Source organism: Theobroma cacao, chromosome 5 (assembly GCF_053813885.1).
Source record: "Theobroma cacao isolate CCN51 chromosome 5, ASM5381388v1, whole genome shotgun sequence".
In the NCBI taxonomy this organism is placed as follows: Eukaryota; Viridiplantae; Streptophyta; class Magnoliopsida; order Malvales; family Malvaceae; genus Theobroma; species Theobroma cacao.
Window position 1 is genome coordinate 424828 of NC_142643.1, and position 26168 is coordinate 450995.

At 37.0% G+C, this 26168-nt stretch overlaps 6 protein-coding genes, 1 non-coding gene and 1 pseudogene across 8 annotated transcripts; 6 read left to right on the forward strand and 2 right to left on the reverse strand.

Annotated features, from left to right (window-relative positions):
- Window positions 1–794: 794 nt before the first annotated feature.
- LOC18597473 (gamma-interferon-responsive lysosomal thiol protein-like) lies at window positions 795–2983 on the forward strand. The gene is made up of 5 exons (XM_007026539.3): window positions 795–1094; window positions 1874–1939; window positions 2028–2168; window positions 2368–2460; window positions 2537–2983. Exons 1-5 carry the CDS (start codon window positions 795–797, stop codon window positions 2687–2689), a joined length of 753 nt encoding a protein of 250 aa, XP_007026601.3. The 3' UTR covers window positions 2690–2983.
- Window positions 2984–4226: 1243 nt separating this feature from the next.
- On the forward strand, window positions 4227–5446 carry LOC148762314 (gamma-interferon-responsive lysosomal thiol protein-like). Its single transcript, XM_088806314.1, has 5 exons — window positions 4227–4490; window positions 4621–4686; window positions 4815–4970; window positions 5084–5176; window positions 5252–5446. The coding sequence occupies exons 1-5, from the start codon at window positions 4227–4229 to the stop codon at window positions 5444–5446; spliced, it is 774 nt and encodes a 257-aa protein (XP_088662440.1).
- Window positions 5447–5912: 466 nt separating this feature from the next.
- Window positions 5913–7637, forward strand: LOC18597475 (gamma-interferon-responsive lysosomal thiol protein-like). The gene is made up of 5 exons (XM_007026541.3): window positions 5913–6203; window positions 6351–6416; window positions 6677–6841; window positions 7100–7192; window positions 7272–7637. Exons 1-5 carry the CDS (start codon window positions 5913–5915, stop codon window positions 7485–7487), a joined length of 831 nt encoding a protein of 276 aa, XP_007026603.3. The 3' UTR covers window positions 7488–7637.
- A 28-nt stretch (window positions 7638–7665) lies between these two features.
- LOC18597476 (kinetochore protein SPC24 homolog) lies at window positions 7666–9677 on the reverse strand. 2 transcript variants are annotated; one of them, XM_088806073.1, is made up of 5 exons: window positions 9269–9677; window positions 9021–9162; window positions 8830–8931; window positions 8140–8213; window positions 7666–8016 (listed from the first exon to the last, which is right to left on the reverse strand). In XM_088806073.1, the coding sequence occupies exons 1-5, from the start codon at window positions 9444–9446 to the stop codon at window positions 7913–7915; spliced, it is 600 nt and encodes a 199-aa protein (XP_088662199.1). In that variant the 5' UTR covers window positions 9447–9677; the 3' UTR covers window positions 7666–7912. The 2 variants fall into 2 exon arrangements, with proteins under 2 accessions (XP_088662199.1, XP_007026604.1); XM_007026542.3 differs by having other exon boundaries at window positions 7666–8022.
- A 68-nt stretch (window positions 9678–9745) lies between these two features.
- TRNAS-CGA (transfer RNA serine (anticodon CGA)) lies at window positions 9746–9827 on the forward strand. Its single transcript has one exon. It is a non-coding gene; the product is annotated as a tRNA-Ser (tRNA).
- Window positions 9828–9921: 94 nt separating this feature from the next.
- On the reverse strand, window positions 9922–11659 carry LOC18597477 (protein NODULATION SIGNALING PATHWAY 2-like). The gene has a single exon (XM_007026543.3). It carries the CDS (start codon window positions 11657–11659, stop codon window positions 10043–10045), a length of 1617 nt encoding a protein of 538 aa, XP_007026605.3. The 3' UTR covers window positions 9922–10042.
- Window positions 11660–19280: 7621 nt separating this feature from the next.
- On the forward strand, window positions 19281–21782 carry LOC18597478 (lectin-domain containing receptor kinase VI.3-like). The gene has a single exon (XM_018120793.2). It carries the CDS (start codon window positions 19535–19537, stop codon window positions 21557–21559), a length of 2025 nt encoding a protein of 674 aa, XP_017976282.2. The 5' UTR covers window positions 19281–19534; the 3' UTR covers window positions 21560–21782.
- A 2037-nt stretch (window positions 21783–23819) lies between these two features.
- On the forward strand, window positions 23820–26091 carry LOC18597479 (putative L-type lectin-domain containing receptor kinase VI.1 pseudogene; annotated as a pseudogene).
- The last annotated feature ends 77 nt before the right edge of the window (window positions 26092–26168 follow it).

Genomic DNA, 26168 nt, shown 5'->3' on the forward strand with positions numbered 1-26168 from the left:
ATTATAAGCAAAATAGAATGATTAACGGGAAATGATTCCATAATAGTCGAGGCACGAATCTTGAATTCTCACCATCTGTTCCCTGCAGTACTATTTTTCAACGCTTTTTATGATTCTGGAGTTCATTGCTGTTTGAGAGTTGAGACTTGCTGCCTGTAGTTAGCAGTGCATTAGATTTGAACTGTCTGGAAATCACAGCAAATTAGTTTGAATGTAAACTTCGTTTGATTATTCAGAACTAACTTTTATTCACAACGAAATTTGACCATACCAGAAAAAGAAAAAACTGCAGCAATGGGAGTTTTTGTCCTTAATGAATTAACTCTTCAGCTAAGTTTGAAAGAAGTTTGGGGTACATCTGATACAATATCATGTGAATTTTCACTTGCACCCAGCCAGCTTTTTGCAAAGAAAACATGTTAGAGCAGTATCACAGTGATCTAAGAGCAAAATAGCTTGTTATTGGTTCTAGTTATATACTTTTGGACATCCTTGCTGTGGCAGCAGAGTAAACCTTTAGAAGGAACAAACTTGTGTTCAAGATCAGATTGCTGGCGTTTAATAATAATTATATCTAATGTTTTTCAATCATTATACGCGAATTTTGATAGTTATGGAAAGCTAAGAGAAGAAAAATGAATGAAGAAAAGCTAATAATTTGGAAACAATTTGATAAAGACCAGTTTCAGAATTGTAATAGAACAGAGGGGCATTGAAGTCACATCACATCCTTCAGAAACACGACTAAAGAACCATATATTGGTTGCACTGGACATTGTTACATGCTCTCAAAAATGGCTTTCTGTAAGTTAGCCTTCCCAGTTCTAGTTATGGCTTGTCTTTTGTTTCCATTCACGTTTCCATCTCATGTTTCTGTTAGAAATGACGCCGGTGTCAAGGTTTCAACCTCTAACAGTTCTCAAAAAGTTAATGTCTCTATCTACTACGAAGCTCTCTGTGTTCGTTGTGCGAAGTTCATCGTCAACAAGCTCGAGGATGTGTTCGAAAATGGTCTTGTCTCCATCATCAATCTCAGGCTTGTTCCTTGGGGTGCTTCCTACATCAGTAAATCTAACAACACCATCATTTGTAAGGTCGATACTCATCTTCCTCTGGGTTTGATTCATACTATTTACATTCCATTTAAGCATTCTCACAAGCTTTCTTGATTTACGCTCCGTGTACTACATGAACACAATGACTGCAGCAGTAGTATACCCTGATAGAAAGTAGGGATCGAAGTAGACTCCTATCAGTTTTTTCCTTTTGGCTAACCAAATCTGAAAGATCAGAAAAGAAATCTGAATTTTTAATAACTTATGATGAAATTGTTTCCTTTAACTGTGTTTTCCTCCCTTACCCACACAAAGAGCCAGGCGTACCAGGCTTAGCAAATCATCTGTAGTCTGAAAGGATTTCATTGATGAACTGGCTTTTTTAGGTCCCATACACCCAAAAGCGTAGGAGTACCTAATTTTCCTTTCAAAGGGTGGCAAACTGGAATGTGAAACGGTGGCAAACTGGAATGTGAAACTTCATTTTTGTGTTGAAGGACATACTTTAACGCTATAATGTGTTTACTCATTAAAAATGGGGGCCCATGTTCTTCTTTTCCTTGTTTCAGTCTTCCATCTTGTCCAGCCCCAAGGTAAAAGAGAAGGTAACAATTTTATCATAATGGTTAAGGGATATAATTAGCTTCTGTTCAACCGGTCTCATGATGGAATCCCCTTCGGAAAAATGCCAGTTTTCTTCTTTTGACGAACAAGAATGCCACTCATTTGATGATTTCATGTAGATCATGGCATGCTGGTATCCTTGTTGATTATGCCTGTTTCAATTATCTAACTTACACTTCAAGAAACTTTTGCAGCATGGACAAGATGAGTGCCAGTTAAATACTATTCAAGCCTGTGCTATTTATGTCTGGCCGGACGTTGTAAGCACAGAATTTGCTTCCTCTCCCCTCCCCCAAGTTGCCTATCCTAGAACCTGATGATGTTTCTAACATTCTGCTTAAATTACAGAACAAGCATTATGGCCTGATCTACTGCATTGAGTTTCTAGCAATTGAGGAAAGGCAAAAAGAATGGGAAAGTTGTTTCAAGTCATTGGGTTTACCTCAGAAACACATTTTGGACTGCTATAATAGTGGAAAGGGAAGAACGGTCGGTTTCTTTTTTCTATTTCATTACCCAGCAAAATGATGACGAAATAAAAGATATAATCATAGTAATGATAACATAGATTTTGACAAGACAAACAGCCTTCCATATTTTTTTCATGAATTTTTTCATTTCCATCAGTCAATTATGTTTATTGCTTTCTCTTTCTTCTGATGAGTAAGTTGTAAGGTTTGATATGCAGCTTGAGTTAGCATATGCCAATGAAACTGCTCATCTTAGTCCACGTCATGCATTTACTCCATGGGTGGTGGTGAATAATCAGTCAATTGGAAATGTTAGTTCCTTCATATTTTTTTCTTTCTAGTTATTTCACTTTCCTCCATTTCTACAGCTTTGAATTCTTTCTGCAGGACTATGAAAATTTTGCAGCTTATATCTGCAAAGCATACAAAGGCAATGCTTCAACTGAGAGCTGCAAGTCGCTTCCATCAAATATAAACTCTACCAGTATTGCAAAGAAATTGACATCTTCAACACCAACAAAGAAAATGCTCAGCCTCTGATAGAATTAGACTCAGAACATCCTGTCTGGTCATTGCCATCTTAACCCTTTCCCCATTTTCTTCATTCGATATCAGAGTTGGGTAGAATTGTATTAAGAACAGAGCAATTGGAAATTAATTTTTGGATAGGTCCTTAACCGCTATGATGTCAACATGATCAGAAATAGAGGGAAGCTTTCTTTTTCTGGGAGATGCCAGCCAGTCTAGCTGTGGGCAAGTGGCTGATTTTATTAACGCTATCGGAAAGTTACAGAAATACTGCGTACCATCACATGTGACGATATGTTCAATCAATCAGACTCTTGTCTTTTGCACTAATTATTGCAACATTTAGGTTCATATTTGGCTTTGATTAGTACATGGGAAGAGAAGTTCTAGCATTAGCTTTGGGTTCAGAAAAATGGGGCTTTCTTGAAACAGATTCTGGGCTCAAGATTGCATATGAATGAGTTGGCATATGGCACCAGATTCGGAAGTTGGAAAGGATTTTGAACAATTTAACAAAATGCAGATTTGTTTTCATAACTGAGTCATGACAATTACAGTTAACCCATCCAACTTTTCCAATTTTGAGACTCAAAGAATTGTGTTGTGAAGAGAGGGAATCTGCTTTAGTATCAAGGCGGGTATAAGCTCAAACAGCCTGTTCCAAAGCCAATGCTGTTCTCTTTGATGCTTCAATACCAAATCCATTCATTTTCTCCTCTAGGCATTAGCATGCTCTTTGTCAACCTTTAGAGTTTTGCATGCTTAGTCAGATTCTTAATTAAAGCTTGCGGTTTGTTCTTAATAACTAAAGCTTATGGTCGGGGGAGGCTGGATAAATATACAAAGCCATTTTTTAGAGTCCAGACATGAAATAAGGAAGCTATTCCTGGACTTCGGACTTTTATAATTGTTGACGAAATCAATCCACTAAACAGTGTTCATCAACTAACGACAAAATTATCAAATTTTTATAGAGTTTTTCCGCAGCAAACCATTGACAGAAGGAACTAAACCTTTACAGGACACCCATAGAACCACAGATCAGGGCAATAATCACTTCTCGACTTGAATCAAGAAAAAGGTAATCCCAGAGATTCACAGATTAAGACAGACACTTCCAAAGCCGCATTTAGAAAAAGTAATGACTTGGAGACTAGTGTGTATAATTTACTCAAATGATTGCTTTTGTTCTTCCTGTCATCAACACGCCAACTTACATGTGATTCTTTAAGAATGCTTGATTGTCTGTCTCTATCACCTAGGAGCAGCTTCCACCTTTTATATATATATAAAAGACTAATCCTATTCATAATCTAACACTAATTAAATATCGTAGTCTAAATAAATAATATTATTGTATTGTAATTTTAACTAGATAATTTATACAACTATCTATCGCCAAGGGGAGTGTTAAGATAATTGATACAATTATCTTAACAATTATGAAAGCTGGTGCTGAGCCAAAAAAAAAATTATGGAAGCTAGTAGTTCGACTATATATATACCCCTGGCAAAAGGGAGCTTCAGCATTGTGCAAAGTTATTACAAAATGGCTAATGTTCGACTATTCTGCATTATTGTGGCTTCTCTACCGTTCATGTTTGTTTCTGCATCTCATTCCTCTTTAGATTATGATAATGCCAAGACTTTATCTCCTGCAATAAATAATGAGAAGGTTAATCTGTCTCTGTACTATGAGACATTATGCCCATATTGTGCATCCTTCATCTCAGATAACCTTGTGAAGGTCTTCCAGAATGATCTCGATACCATTGTCAATCTCAGGTTGGTCCCTTGGGGCAATGCCTTCATTGTTGGCAATAGAACCCAGTGCCAGGTTCGATACCAATTGCTCATTTCTTCATCCGAATCTGATTTTTTTTTTTTGGGATGATTAATTAAATTCATTTATACCCTTTTCTCTGGCTTGCAACAATGTGCAGCACGGGGAAGAAGAATGCTACTTAAATACTATACATAGCTGTGTCATCTACCTCTGGCCTGACGTGGTAATATTTTATTTTTTAGTGAAAAGTAGTTCACAGAATCCATGACCAGGCAGCAGAAAGTAGAGATGTAGCCCTTTGATGTACATGCATTTTCACTTCATCTGAAACTTCTGTTTTTTGTGAAGCAGAAAACGCATTTCGAGTTCATTGACTGCACAGAGAAACAAAACTTAAAGCGGGGGCCAGTTACGACCAAAGAAGAACTGTGGGAACCTTGCTGTGAAAAACTGATACTGAGTGAGGACAGAATCAAGGAATGCTATAATAGTGGATATGGAAATAAGGTTGGCTGCATATCTAGTGGCATTTTATAGTGTTAATTGTTCTCAAGATATGTACTTCTTATGGGAATTAGAAGGTTCACTCTGACATTGAGTGCAAATTAATATATATGCAGCTTCAGCGGCAATATGCTAATGAGACTGCAAGTCTCAATCCTCCTCATGATTATGTGCCATGGGTGGTGGTGAATAATCAGCCAATCCGTGATGTAAGTCTCAATTCTCTCTCTCTCTCTCTCTTTTCGTTTGTGGGGGTGTTGTAACTTCAATTTTTCATGGTGCAGGACTTTGTAAATTTTGTGAAATATGTCTGTCAAGCTTATAAAGGTGATCATGTACCAGTGGCTTGCAAAGCGCAATCATCCAATGTCAGCTCAGCTAAGATGGCAAATAAAATCCATCCGGGCTGCTATACTACTGAAATTTTTAGAAACTCAGCACCACCAGCAGCAGCAAAAACAGGCCCAGGAACGAAATAGAACCTTAAATGAGTCCACATGTTCCTGCATCAGTTTCTGCTTTGTCCATCACTGCTGGTTCACCTAGTATAATAAAAAAACCAGCCAATTGTCAGGTTATTATTGTTGTATGACATGTTAAAGGTGATATATCAGATATGATTATTGTTCTGCAACTATGAACGGAAAAATCAACTTCCATTTGCTTAAATTATTTGAATAGCATTCCAAAATTTTGGTATCATGAATAATGTGATGCACTTTAAGTTTTGCATGACAACATGGCTGCTCCAGCCAGGCAAACCCTGATGTGCAAATTGTCATGACAGAGACTAAGTTTTAAAATTGGAGGGACCATTTGCGTATTAATACCAAAGGAAATGTGGGACACATCTCATTTATAAGGAACAGTGTAGAAGTTTGAGTGTTTATGACAGATACATACACACCCTACAAAAAATGGGAACTTCAGTGTTTGCACTGAGTAATGGCTTCTTCTCAGTTACTCCCCTTTCTTCTACTTTCTCTGCTCATCATCCTCATCTGTCCATCTCATTCTTCTCCAGAAAACAATGTCACCGAGTCTCAATCTCATTCCAAACCAGAGAGAGTTAACCTGTCTCTGTACTATGAGTCTCTATGTCCATATTGCCGGAGGTTCATTGTAAATCAACTCGTCAAGGTCTTCAACAGTGATCTTCTCAACATTATCAATCTCAGGCTGGTGCCCTGGGGCAATGCTAAAGTTGTAAAACCTGACAAGACCATCAATTGCCAGGTTCCATTTCCATGGTTCTATCTTGTCTGGGATCATTACAGTTTTGCCATTGCTTCTAAATACAAGTGATCATCCAATCAGTATTTCTTTCTTGCTTGTAATTTTAACACCATTTATTTTATCTACTTGTTTTATTTTAAAATCAAGCATGGTGAAGATGAATGCTACCTGAACACCATACATGCCTGCGCCATAAACATCTGGCCTGATCTGGTAAGTCATCTTTCTCTTCCATAGTAGAAAGAGTGCATAAATCCCTTTCTTTTAGCACAGTAGGCAAAATAGATTCCTTAAACAAAACAGAATTAGTGCACAAATTTTTTTATTTTCTTAGTAAATGAAATTTTATGAATGTAGGTCCCAAAAGCTATTGAGCGAACAGATTACTGCAAAAATATCTAACTAAATCTATGACAGGTTTTAGGAGTAGGTGTAATCTTTACTTCATATTAATTTTCCATTTAATGTCACAGAGGAAGCATTTCAACTTCATCTACTGTACTGAAAATCAAGGAGTTCACATCAAGGATGGTCAGCACTCTGACGGTGCAGATGCAGTGTGGAAAGCCTGCTCCGCAAGATTGGGTATGGATCAGAAACTCATTAAGAAGTGCTATGACAGTGGGTATGGAAGAAAGGTGAGCTTCTTCTACTTGGAATTTTATGTTCATAATCAAGTGCAATTAAATTCAACAACACAACAGTTTTCTGTAGTTATAAATTCATTTCATTTTTCCAACGAATGGATAAGCAAACTTCGAGGTAGTTGCTTATGAATCAAGATTTTAAATACGTGCATCGATATGTTTATTACATTTATTACATGGTGCATCGATATGTTTATTACATCTATTACATGACAAGTCACTGATATCGACTGGAAATTGAAAATGCAGCTTTTACTGCAGTACGCTACTGAAACCAATAATCTCCATCCAAAACATTTATATGTTCCCTGGGTGACAGTGAATAATCAACCTCTTTTTGATGTTAGTCCCTTTATCTCTCCATTTCTCATCATCAAGACCTTTGTCTCTCTTTCTGACCCCCTTAATGTTCTGGGTGCAGAAATACGAAAATTTTGTAACCTATGTCTGCAATGCTTACAAAGACAAAGCTCTGCCAAATGCCTGCAAGTCACATTCTCCAAAAGAAACTGAAGAAGAAAGTTCAATCTATCCTGTCTGCTACCCGGACTCAGCATCATTCATTCCAGCAAAGGAAATCCCAAATTCAGCAGTGACTTCATTGGTGCAGGGAAAGAAAATAGAAGCACCAGCGTAAATTCATGCTGGAGTAGCATGAATGGAACATTTTAACTTTAGCTTTTTCATTTTGCACTTGGAACAAAATGCAATTAATGTTAATCTTATTTGATAATCTTTCCCAGTTCAAACTTGAAGAATGAAAAACGAGATTTTATGAATGAGATTCATCTGCTGGTTCCAGGCTTGCCAACAAATTTCAACAGGTAAAGAAATTAGATTCATCATCAACAAAAAGGATCTGGTTCTTTCAACAAGGTAATGGTTGCACTGACAGAGTCCAACCTCCTACAATATCAATGGCTCTTTAAGAATCGAAATCATTGATCACATAACAAGATCCAAAGTTAGGAACATGTAAAATGCTTGGATAGAAGCATTAATAACACACAAAATTTACATGTTTGATTACATATCTTAACACAGAGAAAGTATGTCCAATGCCTATTGGGAATTTATCATCTTCCATATGCGATCACAAACATCAGAAGCAGTCATCTTTGATGGGTCAAATTCAAACTTCTCTACTAGCTTCCTATCTCTATCCACTATATCTGCAAGAAATTTGAATCAAGGAGAACCTGTATAATGCAACCTAAAAACCAACATTGAGAACAGAACCTGACAGATAAAAGAAGATAAAGGGGAAATAATGTTCATCAGAAGGATACGGCCTGAGATTCTGGATTTATCTTCCAAGTCCGGAATGATATTAGTGATAGAAGCATACATTGAAAGCTTCCTCCTGCAAGAAATATAAGGATTCATTTTAAGATGCTAAAAGTTGAACTAGAAGCATCATTCATAGAGAGATAAGCAAAAATAACTGTGGAAGGAATAGTTTCATAGCCATTACAACACTTTTTTGCAATAAGAAATCATTGCTGAACATAGCAAAAGATCCCTGGTTCCTCAAATACAGTTGAATAACCAAATCCCAGAATAGTACGGCTGTCATTTCGAATAACCTCTGTTACCACATTCAGAACAGAAGGTGACTGTGTGGACAATGAGTTTAAGCATGAAAACCAAAGTTCAGAAATTCAAGTCAAGATCTTTCCCTTAGTTGCCCAAGAGACACATTCACGATAACAAGTTTCCCTCATTTTTATGACATAAACATTGAAATTACAGAAAATATAAAAAAAGAACAAGCATCATTTACTTCACGAATTCATAAATTCAGAACAGGTGACTCTGTGGACAACGAGTACATGCATGGAAACCAAAGTTTACAAATTCAAGTCAAGATCTTTCCCTTAGCTGTCCGATTCCCTCGTTTTCAGGACATAAACATTGGAATTCAGGTAATATAAAGAACGATCAAACATTACTTCTCGAATTCGAGTTCTGAAACTTACTGTTCTTTGAGCTTGTCTTGCTCAAATTTCCTCAGCTTTTGCTTCCGCTCTTCTATAGAAACCCTCTGGCGATCGAGCTCACTTATCTCATTACCAATAGCCGTGTTCTTTTAAAAAGAAATTAAATCAAACACCACAAAAGCAAAACCTTTAACAATCAAAAGAAAAGTCCAACAAAAGCATATACTTATCTCAGCTCCTCCATAAGTTCACGTTCTTTCTCAAGTTCCTGTTTCAATTCCTTCTGTAGAGACTCCATTTCAGCTCCATCGGCAACCTCAGACTTCGCCTGCTCCGTTTTCTTCTTGCAAGCTTCGATCTTTTCTTCATACTCTGCTTTTGTTTAAAATAAAAAAAAAAAGATCTTTCTTTACTTTCTTACTTCCTTTGCTTATTTTAATTTCTGGGTAAAACAAAGAGAGTTAAAAGGAAAGAGAACCTTGAAGCAATCGGTGAACCTCTTTGGAATCAGAGTCGCAATGCGAGTGGAGATCGTTCAAATGCTGGAGACACTGGGTTAAGTTGTTAACGTCCCTTTTGTCCTTTAACACCTCCACCAGATCGTCGCTGTAAGATATCAGCTTCTCCACATCGATCATTCTCGAGGATTCCCCCATATTTCTAGGGTTCTCGGTATTCCTTTCTTCAAATTTGAGAGAAGAAAAGATGAATTAGCCAAAAAGAGTGAACAAAGCAGAGTTTCAGATACGTTTTCAGAACCAAAAGCAAAGGCCTATGAATCCCAAAATGAGATCTAACGAGAAATAGAAAAAGATTTTCCCTTGCTAGCCAGCAGTAGAAGGGAAAGAGTGAGATGAATGAGAGGGAAAACTGGAAGAAAGCTTCAGATTTGATTAAATTCGAAATAATAGCTTTAAAACAAAAAATTTATATGATTTATGGACACAAGTTTAGCGTCGATATGTCCGAGTGGTTAAGGAGACAGACTCGAAATCTGTTGGGCTTGTCCTGCGCAGGTTCGAATCCTGCTGTCGACGCTTCCGTTTTCAATCTTGGTTTTATTTATTTCAGACACAAAACTTTTTAATTACAATGAAGAATTCTTGTATTCATTTATTTCAGACACAAACTTTTTAATTACAATGAAGAATTCTTGTATTCATTTGTTTTATTGTTGCATCACTGTTCATACAATTTCTACATAAAAATAATCCTCGGGTTGCGTATTTCTGCATGAAAAGTAGAAAAGAATCTAACTCTGGTCTTGTCTCCAAGAGGACACTCTGACAAGTGTAGTTCCTCTCCACTCCAAGGCTAACTCATTCCCACAGTTCCCTCCAATGCTCACCTCAAATAAGTTTTCCCTTTCTCTCACTGTCCCTTTAGCTTCCATTAATCTCTCTGTGCTCACCCTCAATCCTTCCAATGCTGTTTCTGCCTGGAAATGGCGAGTTTCCTCTATCTCCTTCCATTTTTGGAACCAAGCTTGAGGACAGATATTAGGTCCTACAAAGAGAGACTCCATTGCCATCCTTGCTTGCATGAGGTGCTCTGCGAAGTTGGATTGCATTGATTCTAAGATAGCTTGGTAGTGCATCAAATGCCCATCGAAGAATGTGCCGAATCCCGAGCAATCTTTCAGTTTTGCACAAGCATCTCCGTCACCAAATGTTATGATTCCCCTGTTTCTTGGAACAGAACTTGCTAACAGTTCCTTAGCCACGTTTAGGAACTGATTTACAAACTTCCTGCTCTTGCCTTTTCCCATGTGTGGCAGTCCCACCATGCAATTGAAGGCTAACCATTCCCTACCGCCACCTCGTTTCTTCATTTTCTTGAGCTCATTCGCCAAATCTTCGATTCCCATTTCTTCCACTTTCAACTTTAGGCCTAAAGACCTGGCATGGTCACAAAGTTGCCTCCTTGTGTCCTCAAACCTCCATGGAGAATGAGCAAAGTCTTCCTCTCCCCATCTTATTGATGTCAATCTCAATGTCTTGTGTTGCCATGCCATGGCCTCGATCAATGGAGGCCACTGAATCCCCTCCCCAATGTCAAAATCCACGATGTGTAGCATATCTGCATCATTTGGCATGGCTTCAAGGATTGCTGAATTAGCAGCAAAATGAGCAAACCTCCCATATGGGAACATCTGATAGAATGCCCTGAAGGCAGTCTCAAAGTTCCTGCTAGATTCTTGCATTAGATAATCGCTCTGATTTTGAATGCTTTGAGATAAACTGAATGCAATCCGTTCCCAAGTTTCACCAACTGGACTAGCTTTCTCACCGACGCACCTCATGATCACCTCTGCAAGCTGTGTCTGATTCTTCTCTCTGGCTTCTCCATAAGCCTTGAGTAGATGAAATATGCTCAATTGGTTATCAATTTCCATGGCTACTCCTGGCATGGTAAGCGATGATTGCATTGATGTCACATCCGTTGATGCCTCACTAGATCTCACGGATGGACTAGGACTCCATACATCTTGCCCGTGAGAGGACAGTGGCAGTGACTGAAAACTTTCTTCACTAGTCTCATCCAAACAGTTGTACAGATCCTCAATCCCATCAGTCAGCATAGACTCAAGCCCCTCCAAGGGGACAACAGAAAAATCCTCCAAAGGTACTGTTACCTGAAGCTGATCATCACAGGCTGGAAATTGGAAAACCTCACCGGAGAACATTGTAGAGAAATGGGAAATCGAGGAAATGTCAGAGGAATCCTCCCTGGTAGTGAATGAAGAAGAGAATTCACAACCGTTAAAATGGGCACTCATATTCAAGTCATGGAGTTCGAACTGATCAATAGTTGGATTCATGAAATCGTCGACTGGCCATAAAAGGGGAAAATTTTCTGATTCCATCATCTTCTGTAGATAACTTACAGAACTAAAACACTTAATCTGATTTGCTTTGAGTCTTGACTGTGGAGTTTTCGTGTGTGTGTGCGTGCGTATATATATAAAGCAGATAACGATGGCATGAATAACATAACATGAAAAGAAATTTAAATCAAAGAAAAGAACTCCCAATCACTCTCGCCCGATTTCTTAAGAGTATTATTCCATCAAGGTTCCCTGCTGGGTCGCCTTCCTTGCTTGGCAGCTTCCCAGAGGTGATATTGCATGTAATTTTTTTTATATTATATGAATATTTTAATGAAGAAATTAGTCAGGTGAAACTGTTCATTGCTTTTCAAGGTAAATACCGTTTAACTTAATGAGAATGATAACCTCCATTTAAATAATAATATGAAGACCAGGCCCGGAGCTGATAAACAAAATTCCTCGTATTCATCAACATATTATATTTGAATTTAAGGAAGAAGAAGCTGATAAAACTACCAGGTTGCATGAAGAATCGAAAGAATTCCTGACCACGTCGCTTTCGGTTAATGATGGTTATATTACTCGTCAAAGTCTTGTTCTTTCTGTGTATAATTAATTATCTTAATGCAGGAAATTCGGGTTCATTCTAATTAATACCACTTCCAAATATTATTAGTCTCTTTCTTTTTCTCCTTCATCACCCGCCAATATTATATTCCTTCCGAAAGGTGTAATTTGATCAGGTCTTGATTTTGATTTTCAGGGTTAAGATATCTGCTGTTTGAAACTATTTATAAGTAATAGATTTTGGTGCAAATATCCATTTAAATTCCATTTACGTTTAAAGAAATCAGATTGGATCCAAGTTTTTAAACGAATGTTCACTAAATAAACAGTTTCGGATAATTAATGAGTATTATTAAACAATTTTGATTAGATTATGAATTTTAACTTGTTACTTTTAATCCTATTCAAAGTTTTGTTAAAGTTTGAATAGCATGAAGTAAGTTATAATGGCAAAAAGTAATAACCAATGATAAAAAGTTAAAGATGAGCAAAGAGTTTTACGCAACTTTCATGCAAAATATTCCATCTATATCTTGATTCTTGTCCTTTTGATGTTTTGTAATGTAATAAATTCTATTTTTGGATAAGTTTTCCATATCCAAAATGTTGAAGATATGGCATGCAGAATCATGATCCAATATTGATTTTTTAGTCGCAAAATAATCAAACATCAACATAACATTGGGTGTAATGATCAACTTCAAATATTTATCCAGTAATTTTTTGGACTTAAACCACGTTAGTTTCAAAAGCTCAAACTCAAGTTGTTAGTAGTAATGGACTTGAATTATTATATAAATCTTAGCAATCACATTCACATCAGATGTGAGATGTAAGATATCACAATCCCACCTATTAAAATCCTTGATGTCCTCGTCAAGGACACATATCATGTGCATTTCATAAGATTAAAATCTCACCAGTGCAATGTGAAAGCCCACATCGGACTAACGCATGCTTTAACTTTTGAGGTCATGTGGGTTAGGTCCGAAAAGTTGCTTGATCGATGCTGGACTTGAGTCCTTACATTGGGTGTTAGGATGGTCTTGAATTATAGTTTGATTAGGATAGTCTTGAATTGTAGTTTGATTAGGATAGTTTAATTCTAATTAAACTAGTACACCTTATTAAGATAGTCTTTAAATCTAGTTAGACTAGAACAACTTATCCTAATTGTATTTGGATAAGATTATTGTACTTAGCCCCTATAAAAGGATCTTATGGGGTTAAAGAATAGTTATCATCTAGATTTAGAGAGAGTAATTTGCGTGTACGTGGCCTAACGATTGTGAGTTTGAGACTATTCTTGTAATCTCTTAATTTTTCTCTTAGTGAATATTTCTCTATTGTTGTGTCTGTGAACGTAGGTCATTAAAAGACCGAATTACGTAAATTCTTGTGTTCTTGTGTTCTTGTGAGTGTGCTTGATTTCTTTCTTTCTTTCTTTATTCTATTAATTGGGTGAGATCTTGGACAACTCTTTAGGGATACTTTTGCAATTTTCACAACAAATTAGTATCCGAACTTCAAGGTCTTGAGTCAATTTGAATATTGCAATGGTAACTTCATCGACCAAGTATGAGATTGAAAAGTTTAATGAAAAAAACAATTTCAGCTTGTGGTGTGTTAAGATGCGCACATTATTAGTGCAACAAGGACTGTTGCAACCACTAAAAGGAAAAAACCATCTTCTTTTGAATTTATCTGATGGTGAGAAAGATGACCTTATGGAGAAAGCACATAATGCTATTCTCCTAGCTTTGTCTAATGAGGTGCTAAGAGAAGTCACGGATGAAGAATCTGTTACTACAGTGTGGCTTAAACTCGAGAGTATTTATATGACCAAATCCTTGACGAATCGACTTTATATGAAGCAACGATTGTATACTCTCAAGATATGTGAAGGTACGTCCTTTAATACCCACATTGATGAATTTAATAGAGTTATTCTTGATTTAAAGAATATCGATGTTAAATTGAGGATGAAGACCAAGCTTTAATTCTTCTATGTTTTTTACCTCCATCATATGAAAACTTCATGGATTCTATGTTATATGGTCGAGACACTTTCACCTTTGAAGATGTAAGGGCATATTTAAATTTCAAGGAATTGAAAAAGAAAATTGGTGGTATCTAGAACGAAAATCAAGCAGAATGCCTGATTGTGAATACAGAAAAAGATAGAAAGAAGGGTTTAGACAGAAAAGGTACATCTAGCTAGAATTGTGGTTAGAAATGGCACTTTTCATCAAGATTGTACCAAATTCAAAGATGATGAAAAGGTCAACAAATATGAGAATACTGCAAATATGGTTGGAGATGACTTTGATACTTTTAAGGAAGCTAATAGTGTTCTTGCAGTTACTTTTGGTAACCTGATGGATACATGGATCTTGAATTCAGCTTGTTGCTTCCATATATGTCCTAAGTGTGATTGGTTTATAAGTTATCAATCTATTGATATGGGCACTATACAATTAGAAGATGATTTTGCTCTCTCAGTTGTTGAGATAGGCATAATTCGGATCAAGATGTTTGATGGTATGATAAAGACATTTAAGGTGAAACATGTTTCTGACATGAAAAAGAATTTGATATCCTTGAGTCTGTTAGATAAAAAAGGCTACAAATATAGTAGCTAAGATGGTGTCTTGAATGTATCTAAAGGAGCCTTAACTATCATGAAAGGTAAGTTATTCGAGGACCTTTATCGTCCAGTGGAAAATACGGTCATTGAAACTATTTTCGTAGTTTCATTTAATGATCTTGATGATGATGTAATTTGTTTATGGTATGTGAGATTAGGTCATATGAGTGAGAAAGTGATTAAAAAACTGAGTAAGCGTAGTTTACTGTGTAGTCAAAAGACTAAGAAGCTAGATTTCTGTGAGCAACATACAGTGAAATTTAGTACTACAACTCACCAAATCAAGGGTGCAGTAAACTACATCCATTCAGATTTGTGGGGTCTTTCTCTAGTGGCATCAAAAGGTGAATCATTATACATGTGGACCTTTATTGATGATTTTTTAAGAAATGAGTGGACATACTTTTCGAAGGCTATGAGTGAAGTGTTGACCACCTTCTTACATTGGAAGGCATTGATTGAGAAGTAGACTAAGAAAAGGATTGAGAGCTTTTGAACAAACAATGGTTTGGAATTTTATAGAGGTGAGTTTAGTTTGTTCTACAAGAATAAAAAAATCATTAGACATCGCACTGTCATCAAAACATCATAACAAAACGGTGTTGTAGAATGGAGGAAGAGAACACTTCAAGAGAGAGTAAAATACATGTTCTTTAATGTTAGCCTAACCAAAGTATTTTAGATAAAAGCTATCAACATGGCTTGCTACTTGGTAAATTAGTCTCTATCAATTGCAATTGAATTTAAAACTCCCAAGGAAGTTTGGTTTGGTAAGTTCGCTGATTACTCTATATTGAGAATATTTGGTTGTCTTGTTCATACTTATATGAGTGATGGTAAACTTGAGTTAAGGGTGACGGAGTGCATATCCCTAAACCATGCATATAAGGTGAAGGGTTATCAATTGTGGTGTACTAATTGTAAGTCTCTCAAGTTTATAGTGAGTCGGGATGTTACTTTTGATAAGTCTGCATTACTTCATGGGATAAAATTTAGAATTGTATTGCAAACACATTAGACGAAGGAGTTGGCAAGCAGGTGGAGCTTGAAATCAATTCTCCCAAGATAGTGCTTGATGATAGTGAAATCTAGAATGAACTGCAAAAGGTACAAGAATTAGTAACTCAATGAAGCATTACTTGTATCAATGGTGATTTTGATTCTTATGTTTTATTTATGGAAGTAGAGATTGATGAGCCTTACTTTTATCTTGAGGCAATTACATATGCTAAGTCTTCTAAGAAGATTGAGTCTCTACATTGGGATCAAACATGGGAGCTTTTGAAAACACTTAAAGATATTATTGATGTTGGCTTAGTGTGTGAAGGAGGTGTAAACAGTAGTTGTAATATGGTTAGTTTCTCCAATTCAAATTTTGCTGGTGATCTAGATAGTAGAAGATCTCGAATGGGGTATGTGTTCATTCTCTCATGATCTGCAATCAATTGGAAAGTAATAGTTACTTTGTCTACAACTAAAGCTTAATATATGGCTGTGACTGCGGCAGTGAAGGAGGCTTTATGGGTTTGAGGCTTGACTAGTGATTTTGGTTTTGGACAAGCTTATATATTTGTGTTTTTTTATAGTCAAAGTGTCTTACACTTGATGAAAAATCAAATGTTTTTTTATAGTCAAGTGTAACTTCGTTCGATAAATTGTTTTTAGATGTGAGATTGTAGTGAAGAAAATAGCTACAGCTGAAAATCTGACAAATATGTTGATAAAGTCAATTTCTGGGATAAAGTTCAAGCATTGCTTGGGCTTGATCGGTGTTCGTAGTGCTTGAGGCTCTTTAGGGCAATGGTAGTGTCGATAGAGATTGGTTCATAAGGTGGAGCTTGGTGAATTCAAGTCTTGAATTGTAATTAGATTAGGATAGTTTAATTCTAATTAAACTAGTATATCTTGTTAAGATTGTTTTTAAATCTAGTTAGACTAGAATAACATATCTTAATTATATTAAGATAAAGAATAATCATCAGTGATTTGGGTGTACGAGAGATAAGGATTGTGAGTTTGAGACTATTATTGTAATCTCATGATTTTTCACTTAATGAATATTTCTCTATTACTGTGTCTATCTTAGATAACTCTTTAAAAATAATTCTGTAATTTTAACAATGTTGAGAAAGCTAGATAATCATTAATTACAAGATTACTTAAGCGTGGGCTAGTTTCCCTTCCCACCCACCTTCCTTGAGTGGCCGGCCCCTGAAAATTTCCTAAGTTGTAGCTTCCAATGATTTTGGCTTTGACTGTGTTGCATCTAGTTTATTTGTATTTGTGAGAAAATTTCCTTCCAACATGATTAATTGTCAACAAATTTCCGACCGATTATTGATGTAATCAATTCGACGCATGACATAACAATATACATAAGATTAAATAATATATAATTAGGTAAAGAAGTGTAAGATAATATAATGTTTTACGTATAACAAGATAAAGGCATGATATCTACAGTTACTTGTAACATATAAACTCTCTAAAAAGTTGCTTTCTCAAGGCAGAAAACTTACGGTATTAATAAATAATTTCGACAGGATGGAGATATCTCGGAATTACTCTGCCCTTTATACTTAGATTCCTTTTTGTCAATTAAGCTGCTAAAAATATCTACGACTCAAAACCTTATCCCTAAACAAATTGTCATGCATCCGATTCAGGAAAAGAAAGAATTTCCTGGCAGGATTTGGTTGAGAATTTGAGCTATAAACGTCTATATCAACTGCTATTATCAGGTAATGATATATTTCTGCAGAAAATTATTTTAATCAAAAGTTGTTAGACCCAGACTTGCCTCGTTGTTTTTTCGTTTAATTAATTTGGCTAGTAGGCCCAAAAAAAAAATGGGATTTCCCTCAATGACAAATGCAATTTCTTAGTTTAATAATTCGAGTCATACCTATATTCTTCTTCATCGTTGGAGTTGGAGACTAACGACAGTGTGTGTAAAAAGGTGTCATAAGTATTTCTGTCAGGAGATACTCATTTCCGGCAAGGTTGCCTGATAATCAAAGCAAAAAGGCCACCACATCAGTCAAAGAATCAAACAAAAACTGATCAAATTCCATCGGCTTTGGTTTGGCTTGAGACATGCATGGCATCCTTCAAAGTTGAGTTACATTACAGAGAATACAATCTTGGTCAAGACATTTAATTTCTTCTTCTTTCTTTCTAGTCCTTCTGTCTCGCTATAATTCAATCATGGGCCTAGAGAGACACCTGACTTGGCAGACAGATAGACACAAGACAAGAGGTTGCGAAGTGGAGTTGACTTAGTACCATCGAAAGCCAATTTACAACAAGGCAATATCCATGATTAAGCTCGAAAATTAAGTAAACTTTCATTGAAACCTCTAGGATAAACAAATACTGGATATAGTCAAGTTCAACCCAATGCCCCCTGTTGATTTATATATAAAAATTATTGTTTAGTTTAATCCTTATTCCATCTTTTTTCCATTTCCGGATCAAAGCACGATCGAGTTCAACTCGTTTTTTGAGTAAAAATGGTAAAACACTCATCCGAATCACTTCATTCGGAAGCTGACTGTTTACTTTGATTAGGTCTAAACCCAATACTCATCCGAATCACTTTCCAACCCCATTCCATAGGTTGATTCCCTCTTTTCCTCAGACCGCCAAACTTACGCTTGTTGAATAATGAGTACTTACTTCAGTCAAACAGTGTTTGAGAATTGGTACGTAAGGCTCTCTCAATCAGTAATTAAATTACTACTACTTCTACTTCGTTACTACGTTAGCTTTTGCATGAGGGTTAACTGTTTTATTCTCTTCTTTATTTCGAATGCTTCATATATATTTTGCTTTTTTATTTTATTTTACGGTTTTATTTTGTTACTTTAAAACAATGAAAATGAATAGAAGTGAAATGTTCGTGACTTGACGATAATAAAAATAATTTGATGTGGGTTAGTTTTTTTTCACTATCCTATCATTTACATGTTGTAGGTGAATTGTTTAATCTTAATCGATATTGTGTATCATTAATATTTTGATATTGTTATTTCGGTAACATGAACGGTTTTTTATTTAACGATTTGTATCGTTTTGTGATATTTTATATATTTTTCCTTTATATGAGAGGTTTGAATGTTTCCAACTTTTTTTTTTAATTTGCAAAGTTTTCTAATAAATGGTCAAATAGATGGAAAAAATCTAAAAGGAATGGGAGAGGAAGAACCTAATTTTTCACACAATTAATGTTGGACAATGACCAATGTAAATAGATCCAAAAAGGTGAAGACGTGGGAGGGTATAACATCATCCTGAAAGCTCAAATCTTGCTAAATTAATGCAATTCTTAGAATTTTTATTAGAAAATTCTGTTTCTTTAATCCATGATATGCACCACTTTAAATTCCGGCAAAAATATTATGTTTGATCAAATTCAATGATAAACTTAAAATATGTCAATAATTTCTAGTAGTCCAGGAAAATTCAGAAACCCTCTTGCCTACGGCAACTGTCCATTTAGACCCACTGTTCGTCTCATCAATCTTGAGCCCATGAGGCTGACTTTGAGATGAGAGTGCCCAAACCTTTAATCTTTGACTTGGAAACCTTCAAGTCTTCCATTTGGGATTACTTGTTTTGATATATCATTGTCTTTTCTATAATTGTTATCATCCTTATCTGTTGATTACAACAAAATTTGCTTTAGCTCTTCAAATCCCATGGCAGGATCATGTTCTTGGGCTTCCCTTATCTTCTGCATTGTCTTCTTTCCCGTTTTTGCTCAGCCTCAGCCCCCAAGTTTCATCTTCAATGATTTCAATGGAAGTGAATCAAAGCTTACCCTTGAGGGAGCTTCCATTATCAGAGCTAGTGGCGCCCTGAAGCTCACGAACAAATCAAATTACGCTGTAGGCCATGCGTTCTATTCAGAATCGATACAGATGCTGGACAATAAGTCTTTACCTGGTTCTCCCAAGGCTTCTTCTTTCAGCACTACTTTCGTGTTCGCTATTGTACCTCCAACCTCAGGGCGAGGAGGCCATGGCCTTGCTTTTACGTTGTCGCCTTCCAAGCAGTTCCCTGGAGCTGAAGCAGGTCACTACATGGGAATATTCAACAAGGAGAACGATGGTTTGTCCTCCAACCATGTTTTTGCAGTGGAATTCGATACTGTGAATGGATTCAACGATGATTCAGACAGTGACGGAAATCATGTTGGGATCAACATCAATAGCATGTATTCCAAGGAGACGGAACCAGCTGCTTATTTTATCAATAACACAAACCTAAAGGAGGATATGAAATTGGAGAGTGGAGATCCCGTCCATGCTTGGATAGAATACGATGGAAATTTCGTGAACGTCACGATCTCTCCATTAAAGGTAGAGAAACCATCCCAGCCTCTCATTTCCCATCGCATTGATTTAACACCTTTGGTTGAGGAAACCATGTACGTTGGCTTTTCCGCATCCACGGGGGAAAAGTCAAGCTCACATTTCATCTTGGGATGGAGTTTCTCGACAGGTGGAACAGCTCGCCAACTCAATGTTTCCCAACTTCCTGTGCCACCGCCAAAAGAAAAGGATGGATCTTCTTTTGATCCTCAAGTCATTGGTCTTATTGCTGCTTTATCCACCGTAACTGTTCTATTGTTGGGAATATTGATCTATTTTACGTTGTACAAAAGGAAGGCGAAGTCTGAGGAACTTGAAGATTGGGAATTAGATTGTCCTCACCGGTTCCAGTACAAGGATCTTTATGCAGCAACTAGGGGTTTTAAAGACAGTGAGATTATTGGAGTCGGAGGGTTCGGTGCAGTCTACAAAGGTGTCTTGCCAACAACCGGAGCTGAAATTGCTGTCAAAAAGATAACTCAGAATTCAATCCAAGGTCTGAGAGAATTCGCAGCAGAGATCGAAAGCTTAGGAAGGTTAAGGCACAAGAATTTGGTTAATCTCCAAGGATGGTGTAAGCAAAAGAATGATCTTCTTCTGATCTATGAGTACATCCCATATGGAAGCCTTCATTCTCTCCTCTTCAATCAGAAACAAGGCTTTGCGTTAAGCTGGGATCAAAGGTTCAACATCATCAAAGGCATTGCTGCTGGACTACTGTATCTGCATGAAGAATGGGAGTTGGTCGTAATCCACAGAGACGTGAAATCTAGCAATGTCCTGATAGATGCTGGTATGAATGCACGGTTGGGGGACTTCGGTCTTGCGAGGTTGTATGATCATGGTACAGAATCACACACGACAAACATCGTAGGCACAATTGGGTACATTGCACCAGAATTGGCTCGCAATGGTAAGGCCTCAACTAGGTCAGATGTTTTCGCATATGGGGTTTTGCTCCTGGAAGTAGTTTCTGGAAGGAAGCCAATTGATTCAAGAAACATCTTCCTGGTCGATTGGGTGATAGAGTGCCACAAAGCGGGTCAAATTCTTGATGCAATGGATCCAAAGTTGAACTCGAGTTTTGTGACCGAAGAGGTGAGGTTGGTTCTCCTGTTGGGTCTTCTGTGTTCTCATCCAAAGCCTGAAGTTAGGCCTAGCATGAGAAAAGTCATGCGGTACCTCAACAGGGATGACCCTCTTCCCCCAATTGATTACTGGGAATCGTTTGATTCTCGAGATGAACTATACTCAAAGTTCCTGGAAGTAATTTCTTCTGATTATAAGATCACAAAATCTCATCCCTCATCTTCCACCAGCACAAGCATCTCTTACAGTTCTGGCACATAGATCTAAGCTTCAGAATCTTTTCTTTTGACTCATAGCTTGTTAGGGTAGAAACTTGAAATCAACTATGGCATGTGATGGGAAATCTTCCACCCCAGCCTGGTTAGGATTTGTAAACACAGGTTGGACATACTTCATATTGAAATTAGTCAATCTTTCGTTCTGCTACAAGTAAATGTGATTTTCAATTGTTTACAGAATTAATGCGATCATCGATGATATCAAACTCCTCCATTTTAATCCTTTCCAATCTCTTTTCTTTCTGGGCAAGGCATGGATTCGGAAACTACAGAATCTATCCTAGAAATGTCCATGGATACAGATGAGTTGCTGACCATGGACACTAGACATGAAGTTGCGAAGTAGAGTTGCCTTTAAAAAACATTAGTATTTAATATTTTCTTTTTTTTTTTCTAATTCTTTCTGTTAATTATAATTTTTTTATTGCATCGAATCTTCGAAACAAAATATATTTTTTATTTTACAAAGACTTGCAATTTCTCCATTCCTTTTTTTATCCATCTTTCGTTTTTGAAATATTTTCAATTGAAATTTATTGTTTTAAACACTTAATACTTTTTAATATTACAAATTTATTTTTTCCTCAATTTTTTATTCTTCTTAATATTAAAAATCTTTGATCTTTTATATTTATAAAAATAAAAAATTTTTACGACAAGGCAACTGCATGCATATGAGTAAATTTTCATTCAAACATCTGGATAAACATATTGGATATATTTTCATTTTGAATTCATAAAATTATTTGTTTCTTATAAGTTCAAATCAATGCCCTTGTCGATTTATTAAATAAATTTTAGTTTAGTTTAACCCGTGATCCACTTGAACTAATTTTTGACAAAAAATAACAAAATACTCATCAAATTATTTAATTCAAAAAGTTATCGATATGTTTTTTCAATTAGAACTAGTAATTCGTGTTTCGTGTCTTAATTGTATCAACATGATTAAGACACGAAATATAATAAGACTAAACTCGAACACGATACAAATCATGATTCGGGTCAACATCTGAAACACGTATACAAATACGTTTAATAACCACATAACACGAAACATTTAGCACGTTTACTAAATGTGTTAAGATTTTTTATACGATTCGATATGATTAATAAATACGATTAAACTATTAACATAGTTTTTTTCTAATATGATTAACACGTTTAACACAATTAACTTAAAATATTTATAATTAAATATAATTTTATTGTTATAATTTTTTTAAAAAAATTATAACAAAAAGATAGAGAAATTGTCCTGAGAGATGGCATGGACAAGGACCATCTTCCTGAAAGTACAAATTAATGCAATTCTGAAAATTTTTACTAGAAGATTCTATTTCTTTAATCCGTGATAAAATTCCATGATAAAATTAAAAATAGGTCAAAATAATTTTGTTTCCTGGCAAGGCCTGGAAATGGACTACAGCAACTAATTGTCTAACATGGCAAGGTACCCTGCACTTCAGTTATTGTGACCTCTATATATGCATGCAATAGGAAAGAAAATGCAAGGGTTTGACAATAGAACAGTGGTTTCAAGTTCAGAAATAAATAAACTCCACTAACTTCGTTTGGATTTGTCAACAAGTTGAAGGACCAAGGGTTAGTTATACACAGAAATGAGAACAGAAAACAAAAATCAAAACCTCTCAACGGCTGTTGACCCTGACCTTGCAGCTGGCGGATTAATTGAGCCAAGGCCTGAGTGGTTTCATCCCCAAATCACTCATATGCCTTTTCTTTCAGAACATGACTCCGGAAATTGCATGATGAAACAGTCAAGCAGCCTAGAGGGGCTGGAAAACTCAGAAAACTATCCATATCATGGTAGTTTTCGGCATCACTTTCTTCCCATATGGATGGACGTGCTCTAACCAACGGGACACAGCTAGCGGTCTAAGTGCTTTCAACCCCAAATCAATCATGCCTTTCTTTCAGACTTGGATCTCAGAAATTGCATGAAGATGAAATAGTCAAGCCGTCTAAAAGGACTGAAAAATCAAAACCATCTATATCACTGCAGTTCTCAACATCACTTTGTTCCCATTTGCATGGACTTGCTCTAACCAACGTGATAATGATACACAGCGGTCTCAGCACCATTTATCAGCCCAATTTAGACTCTATCATAAATCATCTTCATTGACTTTGTGAACTCTGTAGGGTCTCCTACATATATCTCCCGCTATGTATTCTTGCTTGCATCCTCGTATGATTAATCTTGCAATTCTCAGAATCCCATGGCATCAGCAGCTTCTTTAGCTCTACTTTTCTGCTTCTTTCCTCTACTAATTGCTCTAGCTCAATCTGTAGAATTCATCTTCCCTGGATTCAATGCAAGTGAAGCAAGTCTTACCAGAGAGGGCGCTTCTATCATCAAACCCACTGGTGTGCTTAGGCTCACCAACAAAGCACATAATGTTGCGGGCCATGCATTCTATTATCAACCAATTCCAATGCTTGATAGATACACTTCTGTCTCTCGAAACGCTTCTTCTTTTAGCACATCTTTTGTTTTCGAAATAGTCCCATCAAGCCCAGGGCAAGGAGGCTACGGCTTGGCCTTCACATTATCTCCCACTCCAAGTTTCTCCAGAGCTGGAACAGGCCATGACCTGGGAATTTTCAACTCGTCAAATGATGGCAGTGAGACCAACCATATCTTTGCAGTTGAATTTGATACCGTTAATGGGCACAACGAGAAGGATGACAGACGAGGAAACCATGTTGGAATCGACATCAATAGCGTTGATTCAACATCCTTAGAGATGGCCGCTTATTTTGTCAATGGCATAAAAGAAGATTTGGCTTTGGAAGGTGAGGGGCCTGTCCATGCTTGGATAGAATATGGAGTGCAGAAAATTGTGAATGTAACAGTATGCCCTCTAGGAAAAGAGAAACCAACTGAACCTCTTATATCTGGACTCATCGACTTGAGATCGGTGGTCAAGGAAACAATGTATGTTGGCTTCTCTGCAGCTACAGGGAGAAAATCAAGCTCTCATTACATCCTAGGACGGAGTTTTTCGACTAATGGTGAAGCGCCTACACTAAGCATTTCTCAACTTCCTACAACACCAGTAGAGAAAAGCTCTTCCAACTCTTTTGAACCCCAAATCATTGCGCTTATTGCGGCTTTATCTGTTGTGACCATGCTTCTGTTGGTATCATTGATCTCTTTGACATTGTACAGAAGGATGACGCGATACGAAAACCTTGAAGCATGGGAGTTGGATTATCCTCATAGATTCAGCTACAGGGATCTTTACACAGCAACAAAGAGGTTTAAAGAGAGCGAGCTGATTGGTGTAGGCGGGTTCGGTGCAGTGTACAGAGGTGTGTTGCCTAGTACAAGAAGTGAAGTTGCTGTCAGAAGGATTGCTCGGAACTCAGTTCAAGGATTGAGAGAGTTTGTAGCAGAGATCCAAAGCTTAGGAAGATTGAGGCACAAGCACTTGGTTAATCTCCAAGGATGGTGCAAGCAAAAGAATGATCTCCTTCTGGTCTACGATTACATCCCTAACGGGAGCCTCGACACCCTGCTGTTTAACCGAAAGGACAACTTTGTGTTGAGCTGGGCAAGACGGTTCGATATCATCAAAGGCATCGGTGCAGGGCTATTGTATTTACATGAAGAATGGGAGCAAGTGGTCATCCACCGGGATGTAAAATCCAGCAATGTGTTGATAGATGCTGAAATGAACGCCAGGCTGGGTGACTTTGGTCTTGCCAGGCTATATGATCATGGAACAGCATCGCATACCACCAACGTTGTTGGCACAATCGGATATATTGCACCTGAATTGGCTCGCAACGGGAAGGCCTCCACCAGCACAGACGTGTTTGCGTTCGGAGTTTTGCTTCTCGAAATAGCCACCGGACGGAGGCCTACGGATTCAGGTAACTTCTTCCTGGTGGATTGGGTGATGGAATGCCGGCAATGAGTCGAATCCTTGATGCAGCAGACCTTAAGTTGAACTCTAATTACGTGGTTGAGGAGATGGAGTTGATTCTGGAATTGGGTCTTCTTTGCTCTCATCAGAGACCAGGCTGTAGGCCAACCATGCGACAAGTGATGCAGTATCTCAACGAGCATGGTTCTCTTCGTTTCTTTGATGACTGGGGCTCGATTGATTCTCGAAGCATTTTTGAGACAAATGCAAGATTCTTGGAAGTGATTTCTAAAGATTCAATCTTGACATCACATTCATCATCCATCGGTTCAATATCCTCTACTTCTATCTCTGCCGGCAGGTAATCTCGACCCACGGGCGGACCCTGCTGCTTTCCCAAGGTCCACCGTGCTCTTCCCCAACTTTTTTTTTTTTTTGAATGTTCAATTGTATTCATAACAGAGGGAGCAAACATTCCCCAAGGTCCACCGTGCTCTTCCCCAACCTTCTAGTAGCATTTAGTTCTCTTTTCTTTTTGCTTGCCCTTTGCTGGTAATCTTCCACTTTTGCCAGTTTTTGTATACATTTTTTTTTTAATTACTGATGCTCTAAAACTGTATTCCTTGCACACAATTATTAATTATTTAACAGAGCAAGGCTATGCAAATCCATTTGAAATAATTTAGGATCCAATTC